The 23,658-nt window shown below is 30.5% G+C and overlaps 2 protein-coding genes across 2 annotated transcripts; both read left to right on the top strand.

Moving 5' to 3' along the window:
* Nucleotides 1-2,933: 2,933 nt before the first annotated feature.
* On the top strand, nucleotides 2,934-5,302 carry LOC132935868 (uncharacterized). Its single transcript, XM_061002507.1, has 7 exons — nucleotides 2,934-3,013; nucleotides 3,133-3,210; nucleotides 3,347-3,505; nucleotides 3,609-3,749; nucleotides 3,832-4,070; nucleotides 4,142-4,301; nucleotides 4,931-5,302. The coding sequence occupies exons 3-7, from the start codon at nucleotides 3,439-3,441 to the stop codon at nucleotides 5,050-5,052; spliced, it is 729 nt and encodes a 242-aa protein (XP_060858490.1). The 5' UTR covers nucleotides 2,934-3,013; nucleotides 3,133-3,210; nucleotides 3,347-3,438; the 3' UTR covers nucleotides 5,053-5,302.
* A 6,912-nt stretch (nucleotides 5,303-12,214) lies between these two features.
* Nucleotides 12,215-12,724, top strand: LOC132934618 (uncharacterized). The gene has a single exon (XM_061000948.1). It carries the CDS (start codon nucleotides 12,215-12,217, stop codon nucleotides 12,722-12,724), a length of 510 nt encoding a protein of 169 aa, XP_060856931.1.
* The last annotated feature ends 10,934 nt before the right edge of the window (nucleotides 12,725-23,658 follow it).

The raw sequence follows: 23,658 nt of genomic DNA, 5'->3' as shown, positions 1-23,658 counted from the left end.
CCAACCTAAATGAAAAAAAAATGTGAATATATAGTAATATTTAGTAATTATAATTTCAGTTTTATAATAAGGCTTGTGTTCTGTATTTTAAATAATTATTCCATTTTAGTAATAAGGTTTGTTGAGAAAAAAACCATTTAGCATGTACACTGTAAATATTTGGACAAAACTGACTTTGAGTGTGCAAACTCTTCATAATTTTTACACGGTAAAATTATTGTGTCCAAGGGGGACATCCTCGCTTGAACGGTGTGAAATTACCGTGTAAAAAGTGTACAAATTCTTCATAATTTTTATACGGTAAAATTATTGTGTCCAAGGGGGACATCCTCCCTTGAACGGTGTGAAATTACCGTGGTGACACAAAAAGTAGACTGTGAACATACAAATGTATACTACTAAAATACCTATAGATTTAAAACTAAAAAAATGGGCTATAGAATGTAATGTTCCGCATGTGACTATCAACAAATTATTATCAATTCTTAAAGAAGAAAATTATCTTCCATTACAAAAATTGCCCTTAGACTGTAGAACATTACTACAGTGTGGGTCATCAAAAACCACAAATATAGATATTTTAACTCCTGGAATATACTATCATTTTGGTTTAAAGGAAGGTATCAAGAATTCTTCATTGAAGTTTAAACTGGATAGTGAGATAGAAGTAATGGTTGGAGTAGACGGTTTACCTTTATCTAAAAGTAGTTCTAGCCAGTTTTGGCCTATTTTAGCATACATATATCCACACTCTAATCATGTATTCCCTGTAGGAATTTATCATGGTAATGAAAAACCCCATGACAGTAATGATTATCTTGAAAAGTTTATACGTGAAGCTAAAGATTTAACATTAAATGGGTTAGAGTTGGAAAATATACTATACAAAGTTTCAATTAGAGCATTTTGCTGTGATGCCCCGGCTCGTTCATTTCTTTTAAAAATAAAAGGACATTCAGGTTTTTCTTCATGTACCCGGTGTTTTCAAAGTGGTGAATATTTGAATAATAGAACATGTTTTCCGTATTTAGAAAGAGGGTGTCAGTCGAGAACTCACAATGGTTATGTAGCTATGGTTCAAAAACAACATCACGTTAGAGAAGGTATTACTTCAAATTTAATTGAGCTTCCTAATTTTGATATTGTTAAATGCTTCCCATTAGATTACATGCATTTAGTTTTATTAGGGGTTATGCGTAAACTCATACATCTTTGGATTCATACAGGTCCTCTTAGAGTACGCCTAAATGGTAAAAAAATTAATGATATTAGTAGATCATTAGTAAGTCTGAAAATCTACATCCCTAGTGAATTTTCTAGAAAGCCTAGAATAATTCAAGATGTTTCTCGGTGGAAAGCCACTGAATTAAGACAGTTCCTATTATATACTGGCCCTGTGGTTTTAAAAAATGTACTATCAGAAGAATGCTATGATAATTTTATGTCATTGAATATTGCTATGATAATTCTTTTGAGTAAAAATCAAAGTAATAATAAAATAGAATATGCAAATAAATTGTTACATTATTTTGTGAAAAGTTTCCAATATATATATGGAGACCATTTTGTTTCATACAACATACACGGTTTGTTACATTTAGTAAATGATTACAAGCAATTTGGTCCTCTTGACTCATCTAGTTGTTTTCCTTTTGAAAATCACATGAAAATATTAAAATCTGCCTTACGAAAACATCATCAACCACTACAACAAATTGTTCGTAGGTATAACGAAAATAATTGTTCTATTGATACCGAGATTTATCTAATAACAAATAAACCAAAAAGAAATACACACCAACAAGGACCTATATTAAACAATTTGAAGTATTCCAGTCAGTTTTTATTTTATAAATGGAGTAATTTCACTATACATATTAAACGATTGGCAGATAGATTTATACTTACTAATAAGGAAGAAATTGTAAAAGTTGTTAATATAGTTCAACTAGCAAAGCCTAATAATAAAATAATAATTGTTGGATATAAGTTTTTAAGCAAAGTTGATTTTTACAATAACCCAATTAATTCTTCTCAATTAGATATTTGGATTGTTCAAGATTTATCAAATGTTCTACAGTATTGGGAACTAACCGATATTAAATCAAAAATGTTAATTCTGGTTCATGGAAATAAAAATATTGCTATGTCTATTTTACATTCAAATGTACAATAAAAATCATTAAATTATAAGATGTATTCTAAAATGTCTAGATATAAATATATTTATTATAATTAAAATTTAAAACTACACAAATCTACCCAATCTTTAAAATATTATTATACGGTATACCTAGGTTTTAGATATATAAATTATACTATACAATATATACCATCTTACATATAGGTAACTATATAACTTATATGCATAACTACAATTGGCAACATTTTCCTGCAATTTACTATAAATAGGTATTTAATATAAAGGCAAGTATTTTGCATCAAATAAACATAATTTAACTATTGGTATAATAATAAATCTGTATACCTATACATTTACTTATTATTTATTATTTTTATAATTAATAGTTATTATTTTTTTTTTTTCGTAGAAAATGTGGTCGATCATTATATTTAACGAATCAAATACTGTGGCTGCTGTGCCAAATCATTGGTTTTCTAATGGTCAGTGCGCCTGGCCTAAATCACATATAAAAAACAAAAGTAAAATGATTGAAATGCGTACACCATCAAATACTTTTGATTTCGATTTTTTTGATGCTAGAAGATTGGCAGCTGACAAATCTATTGGTGTGTAGAATTTTAATTTTATTTAAGAAATTAGCTAGTTATATAGTAAAAAATATAATCTTCTTTTCAGAGTCTTTAACAGAAGCAAAAAAAAAAGCAAAAATGGCTCAAATTACATCTGATTTGTCATCTTCAGAATCACACAAAAAAAAGAAAAAAGAAAACATGAAGATATCCTTGAAAAGAGCAAGAAACATTTCAAAACAACCAAAAAAACTGCCTAGGTCAAATAAACCCCCTATTTTCGCAAATAATATTTCAGGTACCTATCTATTTAATTTTAAAAAAGATTTTATAGCTATGTTTTTATTTTCTTTAGCTTATTATACTTATGTATTGTAATTGCATCTATTATAATACCTATTTTAAACAATTATATAGATAGTGAAAATGGTGAAGATACCAATGATGACAGTGATATTGACAAATCTTATAATCCAAATGTTGCTAAAGCAGACAGTGAGTGTACTATTACTATTACTGTTACTAAACTACTACTGTTTATATTATATTTAAACTAAATCAACTGTATTTTAATAATTTGAATTAAAATCGAATTTTGGAAATAATTATTGTAAAATCTTAATTTGTATAGGCGATAATGAATCATCAGATAATAGTGAATCAACTGCACATATATCCACCATTTTATACAAAAATGACTCTGAAATACAGCTGTTAGGTACAATGAGTGAAGTTAACAATTTAACAGATGCAGACGCAGAAGCAGAAAATATAATCTATGATATTCCAGGTATCTTATAATTTTATTACTGTATATTATACCTATTGTATTTTTAGTTTTTTCAGGATTTAAAACTGCACTATTTAAAATTAAATAATTGAATGTATTATAGATGTTAACATTTTAAATGAGACTAATAATGAGCAATTTACTCCATCAACAAGTAAATCTTCAATATCATTTGTAACACAGAAGCCTTCAACTTCATCTTCTGTTTCTACTCCTTCAGCTGTAATAACGTCGTCAAATACTGGTATTATAATAGTGTACCTATAATTTATTTCATAGATTAAATCATGTGTTACATTATATCTATTTATTTTGTTTTGTTTTAGACTTTGAAAATTTTGTTAAAACCACATTAACAAATTTGAAATATGAAATGAAAAGCTTATCTTACTCGGTTGAAACCATTAAAAATATGACAGCTCAAGTTATTGATTCTTCTCTCCCAAAGCAAACTTTAGACTATGATATTTCTGATGGATTTGAAATAATGTGGCCCATAGAAAATTCTGACGATATGGATAAAATTGAAAAATTATTAGTTGATATAAAGATTAGGAAAAATCAAGTAATAATAATAATTAATTGTACTCAACATTCAGTTTAAATTTGAACTATTTTGAATAATTATACTTATAGGCAATCATTTTTTCAAGATTAGCTGGCTCAAAAATAAATGATTCTGTTAGAAGAATTATGCAACGTATGTTTCTTGACAATTTTATTAAAGATTATTCGTATGTTGGATTTAAAGGAAAAAATAAATTCCAAGGGTTGAACTGTTGCCGTTTGTTGTTTGGTAAGGATTTTAAATAGTATTAATATGGTAATTATGTAGGTATATAAAACCAAGCCTGCAGTAAGTATATATAACCACTCGGCTGCTGCTTTCAGTATAGGTGTCAAGCATTTACCTCACCATAATTGAGTACATTATTATTATTGATAGATGTATTAAGTTTGAATTTGAATAAAATATGAAAAAAACGATTCCGAACATTAGCGGTTTAATTGTTTGGTAACCATGTTTACCCTATTATTTAAATATCTCATCTTTCCCAAAGTATAAACTATACATCTAATTTGTTAGCAGAAAACCTAAGTATGATTTCTTCTAAAATAAGTGCTGTTAGACACACACAAAACAAACATTTTGTAAAATCAATACTCTACTATATTGCTCTATTCAGATTCTTAAAAGTAGATAAGCCACCATAGATTTAGGGAAATAATAAGCAACTATTTATAATAGTTATATCTGGGAGCATTTATAATTTATTAATAATTATTTACTGCCATTTTAAAATATATTTAAAAATAAATATATAACATTATAAACTATAACTAATTCATAGTATTCAAGTTACTTATTTCAGTGGCCTTAAAACAGTATAATTATTATTATTCATTACATTTAATAATTTACAGAATCTATAAGAATAAATAAAAAATTTGAAATGACTTCAGATGAAGAAATATCCACAGCATTGTCTAAATGGATGGCACAAGCCACCAACCGATTAAATCAAAAGAAGAAAATAAAATTATAGTTATTTATCAATATTGTCCACAGTATTTTTTGTTATTGTATTAACTATTCAATTACTATATTGCAATTTAAATATAAAATTGTAATTTTTATTATTACTATTTTACCTACTATTATAATATAATGTTGTAAGTCCCAACTATGAATATATTATTATGTAAAATTATTTTAAAATGTATTTCTATTACTATGATTATCATAATAATATTACTTATTATTTTAATAACTTATTAGTTTATCAATATTGTCCACAGTATTTTTTTTTATTGTATTAACTATTCAATTACTATATTGCAATTTAAATATAAAATTGTAATTTTTATTATTATTATTTTACCTACTATTATAATATAATGTTGTAAGTCCCAACCTATGATTATCATTATAATACTACTATATTGCAATTTAAATATAAAATTGTAATTTGTATTATTATTATTTTACCTACTATTATGATATCACGTTGTATGTTCCAACAAAGAATATTTAATATATGAATTTGAATAAAATATTGTACATTAAGGCAAATGGTTTTATCTTATTTTTTGATATTAATAACTAAAATAAGTATAACAATTACAATATTTAAAACAAAATAAATATATCTCAGCAATATTATAAATATTGACAGATAATTGTTACAATATTGCTGACCAATATGGTCACAATATTTCCAAAGTAATATGATTAAAATATTGTTTTTAATGTTGCTTCAACGTTTTATTTGTCTGCCACAGGTTATTGCTACAATATTGCTGACCAATATGGTCACAATGTTTCCCGACTTATATGATTAAAATATTGTTTTTAATGTTGCTTCCACGTTTTATTTGTCTGCCACGGGTCTTTGCTACAATATTTACACAATAAAAAAAACATTATGATTATATCTAAAAAAAATAATGCTACAATATATTTATATTTAAAACAAATATTTTATCAATATGTTAGCAATACAAATTTGCTATCTGGGTTGTAGGTACCTTATCATTAGTTACATCTATTTATCTATTTGTAATTTGTTTTTCCAATGATTTTGTTGAAAACAAATCATCTTTAGTTATATTTACAATTTGAAATGGGTTGGTTTTTCTAGCAGAAACTATAACGGTTCTAATCATCAGGTAAATGTATATCGGGAAGGCATTTTTTTTGTTTTTCAACTAACCCAAAATCTTGGTCGCATGGTAAAAATAAGTAACCGCTTACTAAAAACTTGTTATTAATTTCATCAACAGATAGTGAAGTATTAGCTACTATGTAGTTACAAACCGTAGCCATTTTTATATTTCTATTCTGATCCTTACACTGGTCAGAATACATGATAATATTAGATTATATTTTATATTTTATATTAGATACATAAGTTTTTACAAAGTGCAAAATACATGAACCAATCTCTTGGGGACCTCTTAAAGCAACTGACTCATCCCAAAAATACATCACAAACTTATTGTTAATAGATTATTAACCCCAAAATAGTAGGTCCACTATTGCCTTTTATAATATCAAATTCCTGTTGATATAACGTAGGCGTCGGTAAGGTTTTCATTAAGTCAAAGGCAATACATGTAACGTTGTTATTGTCTTTTGCTTTATTTGCTTTATAACCTAGCCATCGGTTTTTGTGTTTTTTTTTCTGAAATCGTTATTATTATATCCACTGCTCATATACAATATACATATTTGGTATTTTTTAGGTCTATACAATTATCAATTTTTGTTGGGTCATTCTTACAGGTACAGGTATAGTAATAATTATCATCGGACGACCTTATTCTTACATTACGTGTATATAAATTAGTTCGTTTGCCTTTCAAACAATAACCCATTATAATTTATTTTAAAACTGTCCCGAAATTATCAACTTCTTGAACTCAAAATGGTATATATATACTTTCTGTAGGTTACTAGTATTAGTATATCATAATACGGTTAAGTATTTTTTCCTCTAAAACATAGACATTGGTCATTAGTCAATATGCATCGTTTATTATATAGGTATAATGCTCATGATTCGGTTCTTTGTTCATATTATAGTGACGCCGTAAGGTTTAGTATTTTTTGTCTGTAATCGTTGTTATTATATCACATACTTATAAACCTATTAGGTATACACAATTTATCGATTGTTTTTGGGTTTTTCTTTTTTTTGTTTCTTTTGTATGTATATGTACAGCCATGCAGGTATAGTAATAATATTATAATCCGATGATTTTAGTCTGGCATTCCATGTAGATTTATTTGTGCGTTCGCCGTTAAAACAATAACCAATTATAATTCGATTCCAGCCGTGCCCACGTCTACACTTTCTAGATTATTCTTCAGTTATTAATCAGGAAATTATCTTCAGACTAGACGTGTATGCGATGACTCACTTACTTTGTGTTGTTTTACTTATGCAGTGCCGGATATAAGTCTCGGGAGGCCAAGGTGCAACTACCAATTGGAGGCTCCTTAAAAAAAAAAATTGTGCGACAAAACACTTATCTATTTATCAAACAAACTAAAAACACAAAATTTAAATACCATAACTTAATAGGTAAATTATGAAATTATACAATATTCACTCACTGTTCTCATACCTATACTACACCACGCTTAAATATGATGTATTAATCATTAATTTATGCTTTTATAATTTTATGCTAGTATAATATTAACTAAGAATAAATATAATTTATATGATAATGGCGGTATATTCTCTATATTCTCCAAAAATGAAAGGATACAAATATAGTAAACGGGTATAATTACCTGAATTGAATTCAAAATTATTCATCAATCCTTTATATTTTTTTAATTCATTGTTTTGGAAAATTTTCTCCACCTTTTAGATGCACCAATTTCAAATTGTCTGTTACATTGGCGTACTCATTAATTTTCTATGGGTCTGAATATTTAGTAGAATTCAATAGTGGAAGCTCTGCCCCACACCCCTACACATTATTATATATTTTACTATTTTAGTAGTCAGTACCTAGTGAGCTGTATTTGGTATATCATATGAATAACACAAACATATTTATTTGGTTTTCAATTAATTATAATAATTATAATTTCATTGACTCCTTCATATTATTTTGTTGGTAATTATTCTAAGCATTTTCTTTCATTGTATACTATTTTACAAAATTTTTATAAATAATTTTATTTATTATTTGTATATTTACCTCCTCTTTTTTACAGGCTATATATTGTAATCGTGTGTATATTAACAAGTGAGAGCAACTGGTACATTTCTTTGAGGGCAACTGGTATATTTTTAAAATCCCGATAACAGCTGTGGGAGGCAACTGGTCAACACCCTATTCACACTGTTGTTTCTTATTGTATATTATATTGTCCTAGCTATACAACTATAAGAATGTACCTAACTTAACCTTACCAATCCTATATTTACTCGACTTGGAAAAATTAAATTGGGTGACTTTGTTTACTTTTAAAATAAGAGCGTCCCCCACCTCTTGTTAAACGGTATTGAGCAATATCCCCACATCCCCTATTTCCCTTCTTTAAATCATACAAAAATATTTATATCTAAATATTCAATAAAAAAAATAAAAGTTAATATAAGACATTAAGGTCTAGGTACCTAATATATTTATTATTGTCATCAATAATAATAAACTAAACAGGATAATAAAATAAATAAATTAACTGTTTAGTAATAATTGGTTAATATTAACTAATCCATAAGATAAATCATGATTGTAATTGGTATCTCGCGCATTTTAATAAATATTCAGAATTATGAAGAGTCACATGCGTCCCCCTTATAAATAGTAGTAGGGTTACGCTAATTTTTTTAAAAATAAGTTGATGACTCCGTCCCTTGCGTCCACTCACAAGTCAAAAACAACTTCCGATAATGTACACAATTGTAAAAAATAGATATTTTGCTCAAAACCACGTTTTACAGGAAATACTCTCACGTGCAGTGTTCGGATAAGATAAGTATTTAGATAAAAATAAAGATAATGCAAATCAAATGTAACTAGATAAGTACATATAAATGATAACATAACTAATATCTATTTAGATAAAGATAAATATTTTTTTATCTAGATAATAAAAGATGCGATTTTTATTAAAAATCGGTTTTAAATTTAGGTATATTTTAGTTGGGCACTAGGAACATAACAATAAGAATGATATAAATAAAAATAATTAGATTATTTATAAGCCATAAACTCGGTTTGAGAATCTGTATAAATATTTAAAATGCGTTTGTACAATTTCGTGATTTTTATCAATAAAACATGTATCTAGATGAATCTATTTAGATAAGTAAAAAAATTATAAGATGAACGTTTAGATACCTTGTAACTATTTATCTAGATAAGATAAAAGATGAACAAATAATCATCTAAATATGTACTCAAGCACCTAAGCAACAGAAAACCAATGCTGAAATTACACGAGGGGAGAATAAAAATAGCAAAAATATATCGTAACGCAAATCAGAACAACACCTCAACAAAAATTCATTACAGCCCTTACATACATGAACCTATATAAATACTATACTAACCTAAAAAGTCGTAATACCAAATATTTTATTTATCACTATATTAAGTAAGTTTAACTTACACGACAGAAACACATCCTCCGCGCATACGCACCATGTAATATTCACTTAAAATATTAATCCTAAAATATTTTACAAAGGGACGATAATTACACTCACGAACATACGACATAACAAGAAACCGTATTCGTACAAATAGTGCCAAAAAGCCAATGGCAATGAGCAAAATACGACATAAAATGTACACACATGCTCACTATACGACATTCGGTCGAACAACCTGAGATCACCGCTAAAACTATGCACAAAAAGAATAATAAGATAGCACCCAACGTGCAAAACACCCTTATCGTATCAATATTGCTAAAAACCCAATGACAATATTTGAAAACACAACATGAATACGCGCAATTCACATAAAAAACGTGAACAATCAATTCTGACGTTACGTAATAACAATTGAGTGGGGGGGGGGGGATAAGACAATTGTGATTGTTCAACTCCTTTTTGGTGTAACCCACTGCAGTAAGTGCACCTTAGCCACCCTGGTAGGAAATGAGCAAAAATTCGATTTGATGCATGCTGGTACCTGATCTGCCCGATTAACCAATTGCAACCAATAATAAATAAATACTTTTTCTATTAATTATTTCTCCTTTAACAAATAGCAACCATTTATAAACATATATTTCCATCGTAAATCTCAAAATCCCTGTTTGAGCACTTCTATTGATTGGTCGTAACGTAATGTTATATAGCCTTCCTCGATGAAGGACGATCCAATAAAAAAAAATTTTCAATTCACACCAGTAGTTCTTGAGATTCAAACACACAAATTTTACAGCGTTATATATTAGGACAGATCGGTGTCGGTGTCGCTCTGATGTACAGTAGTTAACAAGTAGGTCACTATATTGGATTGTGTTAAATTTAATTTTAATGATGTAAAACATTGTGTACAAAAAATGATTCTGAGAAAAGCCGGTTTGTCGGCCTACAATATTACTAAATATTTTTGGTAGTATGATTGTGGTTTAAGTAGGTAATTTATTTTACTATTAGTCATTGGTATAGCAGTGGGTAAATTGATTTTTTCCAAAAAAATTACATTCGAAAATGTCATTGTGTGTATGAAATATAATAATATACTCTAAAATTTCTTATACCTACAAATAACATTTTTAAATTACAACAAAAGTTTTAAAATCATAACTCTCGGTTTTCATATGTAATTATGTCTACATTTTTACTTAAAATTTCTGTACAGAAAGACTCCGCTCGGTTTCTTAAATAGTCAGTACCTACAAACCTCGATCACTACAAAAATAATAATAAAGTAAACATCAGATTGATATATAGCCATATAGGTATCTGCTTACCCAACTATAGTGGATTTCTATTATATTTTTATTAGGTATAAGTATAAGAAAATATATATAATAAAAATAATAATTTAACATTATATAATAACCTAACCTAACCAATCATTTACGTAAATTTGTATTGTACAAGGTCATTTTGGACATTGGCCGGGCTTTAACGTAAATATAATTTTCGTCATTGACCGTTACATATATATTCAATAATTAGTAATAATGAGTTGACAATAGAAGAATTTTTCGCATAAATCATTGTTTAAGAAAACGTAATTTTTATTAAACTATAATTATTATTGTAAAGTGATTGGATGTTTGAATTCACTATTTTTTTAATTTAACATATTTAAAAGAAAGATTTGTGCTTCTATATTTTTGAACTTACTCTAATATTATTGGAGGAACAACGTATTGCACTCAAATAATACACTTTTATTATTATAAATTTTATGGTTTTCATCATCTACATCTCTATTTACAATAATATGTATGATATGTATAATGTATGACTTTATAACGAATTCTTTTAATTTCAGCCCCAGTAACACAAACTAATGGTTCATCACTAATAACTAAGATTGAGTTCAGTTTTTATTTAAATAAGGTTTGAGGTCCCACACGAAAATTTATTCAGACTTAGGACTGACAACTTAAACGTAGTCTAGTATCTAAGACTTTAATAAATAAAGGTCCCAAATTTGCTCACCTATTAGTACAAAACCACCGATAAGAAAAACCCAAAATACCTGATGAAATATAACATTTAAGATGCTGATTATTTAATTTTTCCTACATCTATATGATCCATAGACCCCATGCATTGTTTGTTGTGTTCTGGTCCGTTATCGAAAGCAGATATTCTGTCGTTTAATTATTTCAAGGGAAAAAGTTTTACTTCTTTTAAGTGGCTTCTTAAACTAAAACTCTTAATGTATTCAGCACAGTTATCCAACAAATCATGAATAATATATACATCATAATAATCAAATTCAAATATAATGTAGGTAATATTAATAAAATTAATTACATTTTTTAAAAAAATATTAAATTTAATAGAATATTTTGTATTTTTAGACTATTTGTCCAACTTTTTTAAAAATTGACTTTTTGACAGATTACCTTGTTCTACATAGGTATTTAATATGTATGCATTGCATGTTTACAGACGCTCACTCGGCACATTGCGACTCGTACGAATATCAGGCGTACCTCTTGGGATATTTACACAACTGTGCTGTACCTACGTGACAATAAAAATGAAAGCAATATATTCTGTGGTTTTTTACATATCGTTAACAATTGCATTATGTTCTTCCAATGTTTCCACGTTCTGTGGAAACGATGAACAGATCGAAGATTTACAAACGGCGTTATTGACACAGGAATCTATTTATACGGTAATGACAACACTGAGCGCAATACCTGTAACCGGTGCGGCGTCAACGTTGGTGCAAGTGATGTTATCTGGCCGGTTTGCTTTGCATTTGAATGATGTATTTGAAGAAATGGACAGTTCATTGAATAAGGATCATATAGACTACGGACAGTGTTCAGCAATCTTGGAAGAAATCGTAACAGCATCCACAATCATCAGGTCAACTAGTCATGGGTTCCCTCTCGTGTCATTGATACCGGGTTTAGGTTTGGCACTTTTACCTCCGAGGTTAGGTGGATCGATAACTGCTATGTTACTTATAAAAGAAAGATTAGCATTTTGGCAAAAGACCGGTTGCCAAAATGCTACAACAAGATATTGTAATTTATAGGAGAATCAATAAATGTATATTAATGATATGATTTGATTGTAAACAATAATAATAGTTTTATCATAAAATAAATATTCTAAATTATACCCTATTATGTTTGATTTAAGTTATGTTAGAAGTAAGTAAATCTACTTTTCGCGTGTATATTCTTATCTATTTAATGTACAACACTGGTTGTATACAGTATTATAGTAGTCAGTACAAAACGTATATCCGTGTTATCGTTTATATTATTATTATTTATATTATTATATTATTGATTTTATTTATTATGATGTCCTAGTTGCATTTCTTGATCTGAGAATAGTTTGGTTTAAAAGTTCAGATAAAATGTATAATATGAAACCATGTGGTGATTCCACTTAGGTACTGATCAGAAATATATTATTATTTTCACGACGCGAACGTTTGTATTCATAGGTAATATTATATTATAATGGTTAGGTCTTTAGCCTTTGATGTAAGAATGAAATGAATGGAATATTTCATAAATTAATAGGTAATGATAATTCAATCTTTTCTGTTATATATGAAGTGACGCGGCTACGACGGTGGTGGTGGATGGTCCGCGGAGAGCCGGTCGTTGGTATGGTATATTGGGTGGCACACTCGAGCGTAAAAAAACAAACATAATTTCGGGTATCGAAGATTGGGTTTATTTTACCCCGTACCGGGTACACGTAGATATATAAATATATGTAACAAAGAAATATATCAAAAAAAAAGAACAAATGACGGCGGGCTATATGAAAATATATATATATATATCTGGTTGTGGTCGTGGTACGTGCTCACAACGTGTGTGTGTGGTTTTTAGAGACGAACGGTTTTTCTCTAACTGACGAGTTTACGACGGCCGGTACTCGTTCTACGCGACTCGCCTTCCCGTCCCACCTTGTGCCTTTGTGGCGCGGTGGGGGAGTTGGCGTTGTCGCGCTGTAGCCCGTAATGGCGGTTGACGAAAAGTGTAGACTGGTCGCTGCGGTACCTGTACTTTGTACTGGTGGCCGCTGCGTACCGCGTCAGAAGTTGTAATTATATGAAATATAATAACATTTATGATATAATTTTTCATGACATAGGAAGGACTTTTTATTTATATAGCAGGGGTCAGAAAATGGTGGCCAACAGACAAGAAAAAATAAAATAAAAACCCACATTATTAAGTATAAGGTTCTAGAGTTGAATTTTTTTTTTTTTGCTTTTACCGACGTTAGCAAATTTTACGGATCTTGAACAACTTCCAGATTGTAGTCCATCAAAAATATTAATTGGTTACCCCTGGTTTATAGTATATAGGTACTAGATTTCTAGTACAAACTGTCCTGGTTCTGAAATGTACATTCTACCGATTTAAATCTGATGAATGAAAAAAAGTGGTTGTCGCTCTTCTGTACAGTAAGTTACAAGGGCCTCCCGTGGTGAGTTAGCTTCACAATAAGACCCAGGCCGGGTGGCCATTGGTATTCACAAGTACCTACCTAAATAATACAGATACGCATATTCTTATGTGAATACCTAAACCAATTTTCAATTATTTCATATTTGCACATTTATTGAAGCAATTGGAGAAAGTCGGGGGCCAACTTAAAAGAAATATAATATATATCATTTCGTTCTAATTTTAACTTCGAATGCTCATTAAAAACTTCTATGGAATTACGCTTACGCTATTTACGCTTAGGAATTCCAGTAATAAAAACTTATGAAGAACCTTGTATTAAATTATCAAGCTTTTCATGTATATTTATTAACAACTGTCAATGTATTATTGAAAAAAAAATTATTAGTTAGATTTCAATAAATGAGAAACCTCTTTACAATGCAATTTATCTAAATTATATTAATACATTTATATTATTGAAATTAATTTCTGAATATAATTATAATTCTATAAAAATGATATAACATAATATTCTCCTGACTCTTATTATGTGATGCAATTGGTTTAATTTTTTCATATTTTTATTCTATGTTTGTTTCACTCGACGATTCATATGAGTTCATCCTGTAAAGGGTGTTTTGAGCAAAAAATCACGCTTTTCATTTTTGGTCGACGGTGCGGTTGACATGTGCGCACAATGCACATACAGAAAATGTGTAGACAGAATACAATCACACGCACACTAATCATCATTGACGACTGACACAAGCTATGGACGGTGGCACCGATATTACATTTTTCCTGAATCTTGCCCATTATTACTGACACATGAACAGGCTCCTTAACTTTTTTTGTTTTGTGTTCTTATTAATAATTTAATGTGCCTATAACATAATATAACAAGAAAATGAAAACCAAATAACAATCGATACATTTTGTAAACGTATATGACGTATAAAATAACATAATAACAACTATTACAGACAAAAAATACTATCAAACTCACACTAATCATCATTTACCACTAAACACAAATGCCATGGGCAGCGGAACCGAAATTACATCTTTCCTAAATCTTGCCCCTTATACACACGAACAGGCTCCTTAACGTTTTTTGTTTTGTATTCTTATGAATAATTTATAACATTGTGCCTATAACATTATATCTTTATTGTTATAGTTAATATATTGTTAGGATAAATATAATTTAATTTAGAATTATGTCCGTTCCCTATACAAATACATATATAACTAATAATACCACAATTGACCAATTACGAGGATATGAACCTATTATATATCAGTTGCTGAGTATGTTAAACATTTGATTAACATTTATAATTGTATATGACAATTTTTAGGTATATAACCGAAGCTGACATCTCCATAACGCGATATTTCTATCAATAAATTATCACACTCGTAAATTATAGTGCACATTTTGCCCCACCTCAATAATTGAGAAAAGTATAGGGAATTTTTAACCTATTTTAGACCTCTGAAAAGTATAAACTAGATCAAATTTTCTACCATAAAACCATCCCCGTACTTTAAAATCGAAATATTTTTTATCGTGTATAATAAACACTGTATATAAATTGTGAAAAACGATTGTATGCATACATTTGTGAAATATCACATAAGTATAAAATCTATTCTATCGACGATTTGCTTAAAAAAAAAACCAAAAGTTTTAATAGAAACATAGTAAATTATTTATCTAAATAACTCAACAACTCATCTCGGTTCCCTCAGCGCAAGTCCCCGTGTCATAAACCCACGACCCCGGGTGAAATCAATATTTTAATTAAAACGAAAGCCTCGCGGCAAGGTGCCTGATTATGATCTTATTACAAGCGTAAACATAAAAAAATGTAGGTATCTTATAACTTAGAAGACAAGACAAAAATAATTTTTTGCTAACCTACATAATGGTTGCTAATAAAAACTACTGTACTCTAAGGTATAAACATTACCTAGGTACACCAGATTTACTTTAGTAAAAAAAAAAAAATTACAATATATTATGTTAAAAATTTATAGTTCTTACTAATTTCTAAAAATTATCAACATCAAGTACTATACATAATAATCACTGGGAGTTATTTATATGAGCGGTGAGGGGGTGGCGAGAAAATACTATCACTTTAGGTGGTTAAATGTTTAGTGATTTAAGGATGGAAGCATTACTGATCAAAATCTCTATAAATCATTGTTTCATTCGACCATTATGAGACATTTTTATCATATTTATTTGTATTGTATATTAATGGCGTAGCAGCCGGTGCGTTTTTAATACAAAAACATGTCTTAAAACTCTCAATGCCTTCAAGAATAGTTGGATTATGTCAGTTTTTTTTATTTAAAAGAAGAGAAAATTTTGCAGTTCGATTCACCTGATTTTCAAAATTATAATTACAGAAATCAAAATATACATTTGAATAATACACAAAATTTTTATTTGTCAAATCTTTTTTTCTAGCATTGCTTAAAGTAATATGAATATTCAGGCATTGATACAACCTGAGAAAATTCTCTTCTTTTAAATAAAAAATAATCAAAATCGAAATGTTTTCCTGTGTTGCCATTTTTGTTGATATACTACACCATATAAACCCTACCCGAAATAGTTATCGGACAGAAGATAAGTGGATAAGTATTATAATAATGGTTGCGATTAAAATATAAAATATAATTTAAATATTTTATAGAATTATGGAAAATTGTAATAACCGTCATCGACAACCTTAAGGTTAATTTAAGGTTTATTTAATATTGATCTGAAATTAATTTTTTAGGAAAATATAATTAGGTATACTCAAAAACGTTACGCATAATGCATATATATATATAGGTAGTCGCGTAAGCTTTAATAGAAAATCAAGATAATATAGATACATTATATAATGGTATTCAATGTATCCCTGTGTGCATAAATGTGATTTCGATATCTCGGGGACTGTATTTTTAAGTCTCAAATGTGACATCGCATAACTACTACTATTTAATTTTAAATAGATGTTATAAAAAAAGTGATAAGCTAGAACTATGTATTTTCGTACCTAGATTTTAAAATACTAACAATAAATAATGAATTATGGGTTCTTTCCATTTCCCAAAAAAAAACCCATAAAGTGTAGGTAACGATGTAGGTATTTGAAACAGCTTATGTAACTTAACTACAAGTAATTTTAATTTAGTGATAACATTATGAATTAATCAATTAATTAGTATGTCTTCTTTAGTTTTTATTTTTTTAATGTATAGCCATCTCGGCCGGCGTGTCCGTGAGATTCACAGCAGTATATTTTTCATATAGAAAATTTACTTGCGTTAAGACCACAGACCCCGTGTGGTTTGTATGTTAGTGCATAATTTAACTCTAAAGTATCAAAGTTATACCAGATTTGTAGTTTTTACTTAATTTAACCTACGGTGGATTAATAAAATCCTAACCTAATTATACTTAAATCTGATGAATAAAAAAACGCTGTGTCGCTCTTCTGTACAGTATGTTACAAGTGCCTCCCGGGGTGAGTTAGATTCACAAATAGACTCGGCCTATTGGTATTCACAAGAACCTACCTAAATAATACAGATACTAGCATATTCTTATGTGAATACTTATATTTTAGTCTAACCGATGATCAGTATTAAAAATGTGAAACATTGTTCTCTTTTAGGTTATGCGTAAATCCTGAGGCTATCAGTAAATTTATATACCAGGAAAGTTGTGAGGTATCTTTGTACAATTCCCCGTATCAAACGATAAGAGCGTGTAATTTTAAATATCTAAGCTTAAATACTACAATCTGGCATAAGCTTTATCTGCAAAACGCGTGGTTATATTATTGCATTTCGCAGGCAGTGACAGTAACATGCTCACAAAACTCTAGCAGAATCATACTAACGGGTATAGGAAAAATTCAAATTTCCGATAATTGCGTTATATATACAGAAAATCTGAGCTTAACACCATCGAGAACCTGTTACGGATCTCCCTGGAGGTCCGTGCACAAATAAAAACAACGAACACTTTCGAACTAATTACTACTCTCTATATTTAACTTGAAAAGAAAAACTTACAATGCACTTAATGAATTATTTAATGTTTTATAAAAAATGGTCTGACAAATATAATGTTCTGGTGCGAATCACAATGTTCCGTCTACTGCTCTGAAATGCCACTGGCACGGCTTGCTATACGAGCCGTGCCTGTACCCAGCGCTTGCCTGGAATTGCTGTCGCAGCAATTCCAGACAGTCGCCGTCGTACAATATTATATTATACACTATTATATATATATATATATATACTAACTAATATAGCCAGGGGTCTTAACACGCCCCAACTTAAATGGAACTTAGGGACCTAATGGTTCCCTAATGTTCCGTACAATATGTTTTCACAACTAAATTTATGATTATAATGTTTACTTATCGATTATTTAGTGATAAAATATCCGGTAAATCCGGAGAGTACATTCTAATTATGCTATTTCTAAACTTAATAGCTAATCCACTAACTACGGATATTACAGTTAACATTAAGATATACACAAGTACCATATGCAATTCCATTTGAAATATTATTAGAGAATCTGTTGTTACCTTTGGTAACTTACTTATTTCTATTAGCCTTTTGGATAAAGAATTAAAATCGTGTACGATACTTATGTCTTTTAGGTTCTGGGGAATTATATTTTTAATACTCTCTGATAATACTGATTCATGTTTTTTGCTTTCTGGAATTAAATCAGTAGAGATACCTCTATTAGATCTACTTTTCGGAAATATAATGGAATTTTCTGTATGGATTTCACAATCTTGGGAGGTGGTCAACCTTCCTACGCCTGAGATCTGAAATGTTACTATTTGTGGAGGTTCCGCACATTTGATGGTCACTAAAGTTGGTTGTGTGTAAAATAACCATGCATTGGAATCCAATAACTTATCCCAAATGGATGTTGTTAATGTTACCAGTTTTCTTTTGCAAGTTTCTGGGATCGGTTGATATGTTAGAAGTACTACTTCGCAAACGTTCGATCTCGAGCGGCGGTGAAATGTTTGACCACCTTTACATAATTTGTAAGTTCCTAAATTTACACATGATTCCCACTGTTTCCCTGTCATAGTGAAAAATTCCTCATTATCATTGTTAATTACCAAATATTCGACTTCGGGTTCAATTAAAATTAATGTATTGGTAGAATATATCATTGGTAATGAAACAACTCGATACACATTTAATACTTTACTTGAAATCAAGGGTATTTCAATAGAAAATATTAAGTACTCGTTTTGCACGAAAATCGTTATTTCAGAGATTTTGAAAAGGTTTGGCATGGACTCGGGTATTACTTCTATAGGGAGGTCGTTTCCCATGGGTAAGTTGATTTTAATTTCTTTTAACTCCCGTAATAATTTTCTGGGGGTGATTACGCTGGTGTGGATCTGACCACCCAGTGCTGCATTTATAATGGCAACAAGGTTTTGTGTTTCGTAAGCATACTGATTGAGAGTTACCTCGAATAAAAAGGCTTGCTCTAACAGTTTATTTTTAAATTCTAATTTGTTGATTTTAACGATACTTTCTTTGGTCAGTCTTTGTAAATACTGCAAGTTATTTTCGAGTTTCTGATGATGTTCTGTGACTTCCTGTGAAGTATGATTTGCATCCAATATTTCTGCTTGTACAACTCTTGTTTTTTCTTTGACTAAATTAATATTCCGAATTTTGTTTTTGGTTAATTCTACGATCTGTTTAAATATGAATTCGGTGTCGATTTTCGAGTATGCACCATACATCAGGCGCTTGAAGGTACCTCCCAATCCTCAGCGATTTCGAATTTCATTATTTGAGTTATGCTCTATCGATAACATCGCGTTACGACGATTTAACTGAATTTCATATAAATATGGACGGGTTGTAGTAGAAAATTGGTTTACGAATTGATTACAAATGTTTTCTATTTCTGCATTACCAAAGTTTGTTATCATTTGCTTACAAATTGTCTCCATTTCGCTATACTGGGTCATCAAATTTTCATATTTTGTGGTCAAGATTCCAATATCCACATACGTTACCAAGTTCCATTTAGTGTGAGAAGTTTTGACCATTCCGTGAGATTCATAATAGAATCCTTTGTGATCCGGGAAGGTTGTAATGTTATAATTCTCTTGAGCTTCTGATGTACTATCCCATATCCACATTATCAGGATTTCCATTTTCGGGAATGACGGATTTTTCTTGGAAATTCCAAAGAATGCCATGATGAGTTTCCTGGAACAAATTAATTTTTCTTGTTTCATTTTTCGTGAAATAACTTTAGTAAATTTTGGTGTATGGTCTGATTCTTCTTGTTACTTTTTTTTATGGTTACATTTTTATTTGTCGGATTTACATCTAAAATTTCATACGGACCCAACCACTTCGGGGCCAGTTTGTTTTTCGCGGCTTTTTCTTGTAGTAAAACCTTCTGACCAACTTCAAAAATTTGATGTTTTGCTGTTTTGTCGTACTGTTCCTTTGACTTACTCTTTGCTTCCAGCAAATTGCTTCTTGCAAAAGCCTGAGCTTCTTGCATTTGTCTTTTGACTTCGAATTGGTAGTCATTATAATTGTACTGAGGTTCTGGTTCGTTTGTAAAGGACCCGGGGTCCCGATTAATCCGATGGAGGTTGAAACTAGAAGAATTTATCGCAATTTATTAATTGATCTAAAGATTCAGGAAACCATGAAGACAAGAGATAGCACCAGTTCGAGACATGGAAAATCGATATCAAATAATCAAATAGGACTTCAAGATGCGATTAGGCTACTACCAAAGTCATTTGATGGAAAAGACACCGAAAATTTAGAGATTTTCCTTGAAAAATGCGAATTTGTGTCATGTGTAGTGGAACCGGCAATTCCACGACTGCTTCAGGCAATCCAAACCAGGTTAACCGGGAAAGCGAGGCAGGTAACAAAGTTTAAAACATTCGACACATGGGAAGAATTACGAGAAACACTTAAAACAAGTCTAGAACCCCAGCGAACCACAAAACATCTATTTTTAGAATTGTACGCCATCAAACAAAAAAATGGTGAAGATATTCTGACCTACTCTATGAGAGTAGAAGCTTTACAAAATCTTATCATTGAACAGGAAACTGCAGACTTTTCATCAGAAATTGCTCAAGCGATGGAAATTTCTATTAAGAGACAGGTAATTCAAGTTTTTATGGAAGGCTTGGGGAACCTAAAGGACTACATTAAGTCAAGAAACCCGCTTACTTTAGATAAGGCAATACAAGACTATATAGATAAGCCCGAGAGGAAGAACGGATTAGGATGTCATCCGAAGAATCCAAGAAACTGTACAAAGGAAACTCGGTGACGACGAAAAAGCCAAATGGTTCTTGCAACATTTGCAATAAACCAGGACATTGGGCCCGCGATTGTAGATCCAACCGAGGTAACAACACAAATCAATCAAAAAATTCCAGCACGCCACACGGAACCTCTAAAGCTACAGTGAACACTATCACGTGCCAGTACTGTAAAAAACCGGGGCACACAAAAGATGTATGCCGGAAATTAAAATATGTTACCGGGAAAAGGAATGAAGCAGCTCAAGCAGAGACTTCGGAAAACCAAAATCAACCGGGCGCTTCCGGCGGACGTCCGGTAGGGAGCATAAAAAGCGCCGCCATATCATTTCCAGAATCTTCACATTAAAGTCAAATTTAACAGATAATACTTTTACATGCAGAACCTCTCAGACAATTAACCCCAATGCTAAATTTTTACTGGATTCAGGAAGTGATCTCAATCTAATTAAAATTTGTTCACTTTTGGATCAGGTAATGGTATATGAAGATACCATTTACTATTTAAAGGGCATCAACGAACAGTTAGTCCCAACATTAGGTTAGGTATGATCTCATGATAAATCTGGTCAGTACAAGATAGTTTATCTCCGTCTAGATGGAAGATATTTGAGTATTCCTCACATATTGGCATAAGAGATTCTCTTTCTTCTTGGAAATACTATACTTATAGTTGTCCGTCCTAATGTTGGGACTAACTGTTCGTTGATGCCCTTTAAATAGTAAATGGTATCTTCATATACCATTACCTGATCCAAAAGTGAACAAATTTTAATTAGATTGAGATCACTTCCTGAATCCAGTAAAAATTTAGCATTGGGGTTAATTGTCTGAGAGGTTCTGCATGTAAAAGTATTATCTGTTAAATTTGACTTTAATGTGAAGATTCTGGAAATGATATGGCGGCGCTTTTTATGCTCCCTACCGGACGTCCGCCGGAAGCGCCCGGTTGATTTTGGTTTTCCGAAGTCTCTGCTTGAGCTGCTTCATTCCTTTTCCCGGTAACATATTTTAATTTCCGGCATACATCTTTTGTGTGCCCCGGTTTTTTACAGTACTGGCACGTGATAGTGTTCACTGTAGCTTTAGAGGTTCCGTGTGGCGTGCTGGAATTTTTTGATTGATTTGTGTTGTTACCTCGGTTGGATCTACAATCGCGGGCCCAATGTCCTGGTTTATTGCAAATGTTGCAAGAACCATTTGGCTTTTTCGTCGTCACCGAGTTTCCTTTGTACAGTTTCTTGGATTCTTCGGATGACATCCTAATCCGTTCTTCCTCTCGGGCTTATCTATATAGTCTTGTATTGCCTTATCTAAAGTAAGCGGGTTTCTTGACTTAATGTAGTCCTTTAGGTTCCCCAAGCCTTCCATAAAAACTTGAATTACCTGTCTCTTAATAGAAATTTCCATCGCTTGAGCAATTTCTGATGAAAAGTCTGCAGTTTCCTGTTCAATGATAAGATTTTGTAAAGCTTCTACTCTCATAGAGTAGGTCAGAATATCTTCACCATTTTTTTGTTTGATGGCGTACAATTCTAAAAATAGATGTTTTGTGGTTCGCTGGGGTTCTAGACTTGTTTTAAGTGTTTCTCGTAATTCTTCCCATGTGTCGAATGTTTTAAACTTTGTTACCTGCCTCGCTTTCCCGGTTAACCTGGTTTGGATTGCCTGAAGCAGTCGTGGAATTGCCGGTTCCACTACACATGACACAAATTCGCATTTTTCAAGGAAAATCTCTAAATTTTCGGTGTCTTTTCCATCAAATGACTTTGGTAGTAGCCTAATCGCATCTTGAAGTCCTATTTGATTATTTGATATCGATTTTCCATGTCTCGAACTGGTGCTATCTCTTGTCTTCATGATTTCCCGAATCTTTAGATCAATTAATTGGCTGAAATCTGGATTATTTGATATGTCTGTGTTCAACTGTGGTCCTAGTGCACAACTCTCTGTTGGTTGATTTTTATCTCCCATTATTTCCAATGGTTTTTGATTTACAAAAAGCTTAATTCCTTGGTTTGTCGATTCAACTGTGTCGTTTGAAGACCAGCCTAATAGTTTTTCTTGATTGGTCTGTAGAATTTTTGTGTGTTTGGGAATTTTCTGAATTTTCTGTTGAAGTGGTTTCGAAGGCGACGTGAATTAAACTTTTGTCTATTTCCCTAAGTTCTTCGTTA

The sequence above is a fragment of the Metopolophium dirhodum genome, chromosome 1 (genome assembly GCF_019925205.1).
Source record: "Metopolophium dirhodum isolate CAU chromosome 1, ASM1992520v1, whole genome shotgun sequence".
Classification (NCBI taxonomy): Eukaryota; Metazoa; Arthropoda; class Insecta; order Hemiptera; family Aphididae; genus Metopolophium; species Metopolophium dirhodum.
The sequence above is the reverse complement of the archived record's forward strand: the minus strand, read 5'-3'. Positions and strand labels throughout refer to the sequence as shown.

What these genes read in the sequence shown, in the direction of transcription:
- LOC132935868 (XM_061002507.1), top strand. Translation starts at nt 3,439, where the DNA reads ATGAGTGAAGTTAACAATTTAACAGATGCAGACGCAGAAGCAGAAAAT. An exon ending in AATAACGTCGTCAAATACTG is followed by an intron (nt 3,750 to 3,831) that starts GTATTATAATAG and finishes GTTTTGTTTTAG; the next exon opens with ACTTTGAAAATTTTGTTAAA. An exon ending in CTGTTGCCGTTTGTTGTTTG is followed by an intron (nt 4,302 to 4,930) that starts GTAAGGATTTTA and finishes AATAATTTACAG; the next exon opens with AATCTATAAGAATAAATAAA.
- LOC132934618 (XM_061000948.1), top strand. Translation starts at nt 12,215, where the DNA reads ATGAAAGCAATATATTCTGTGGTTTTTTACATATCGTTAACAATTGCA.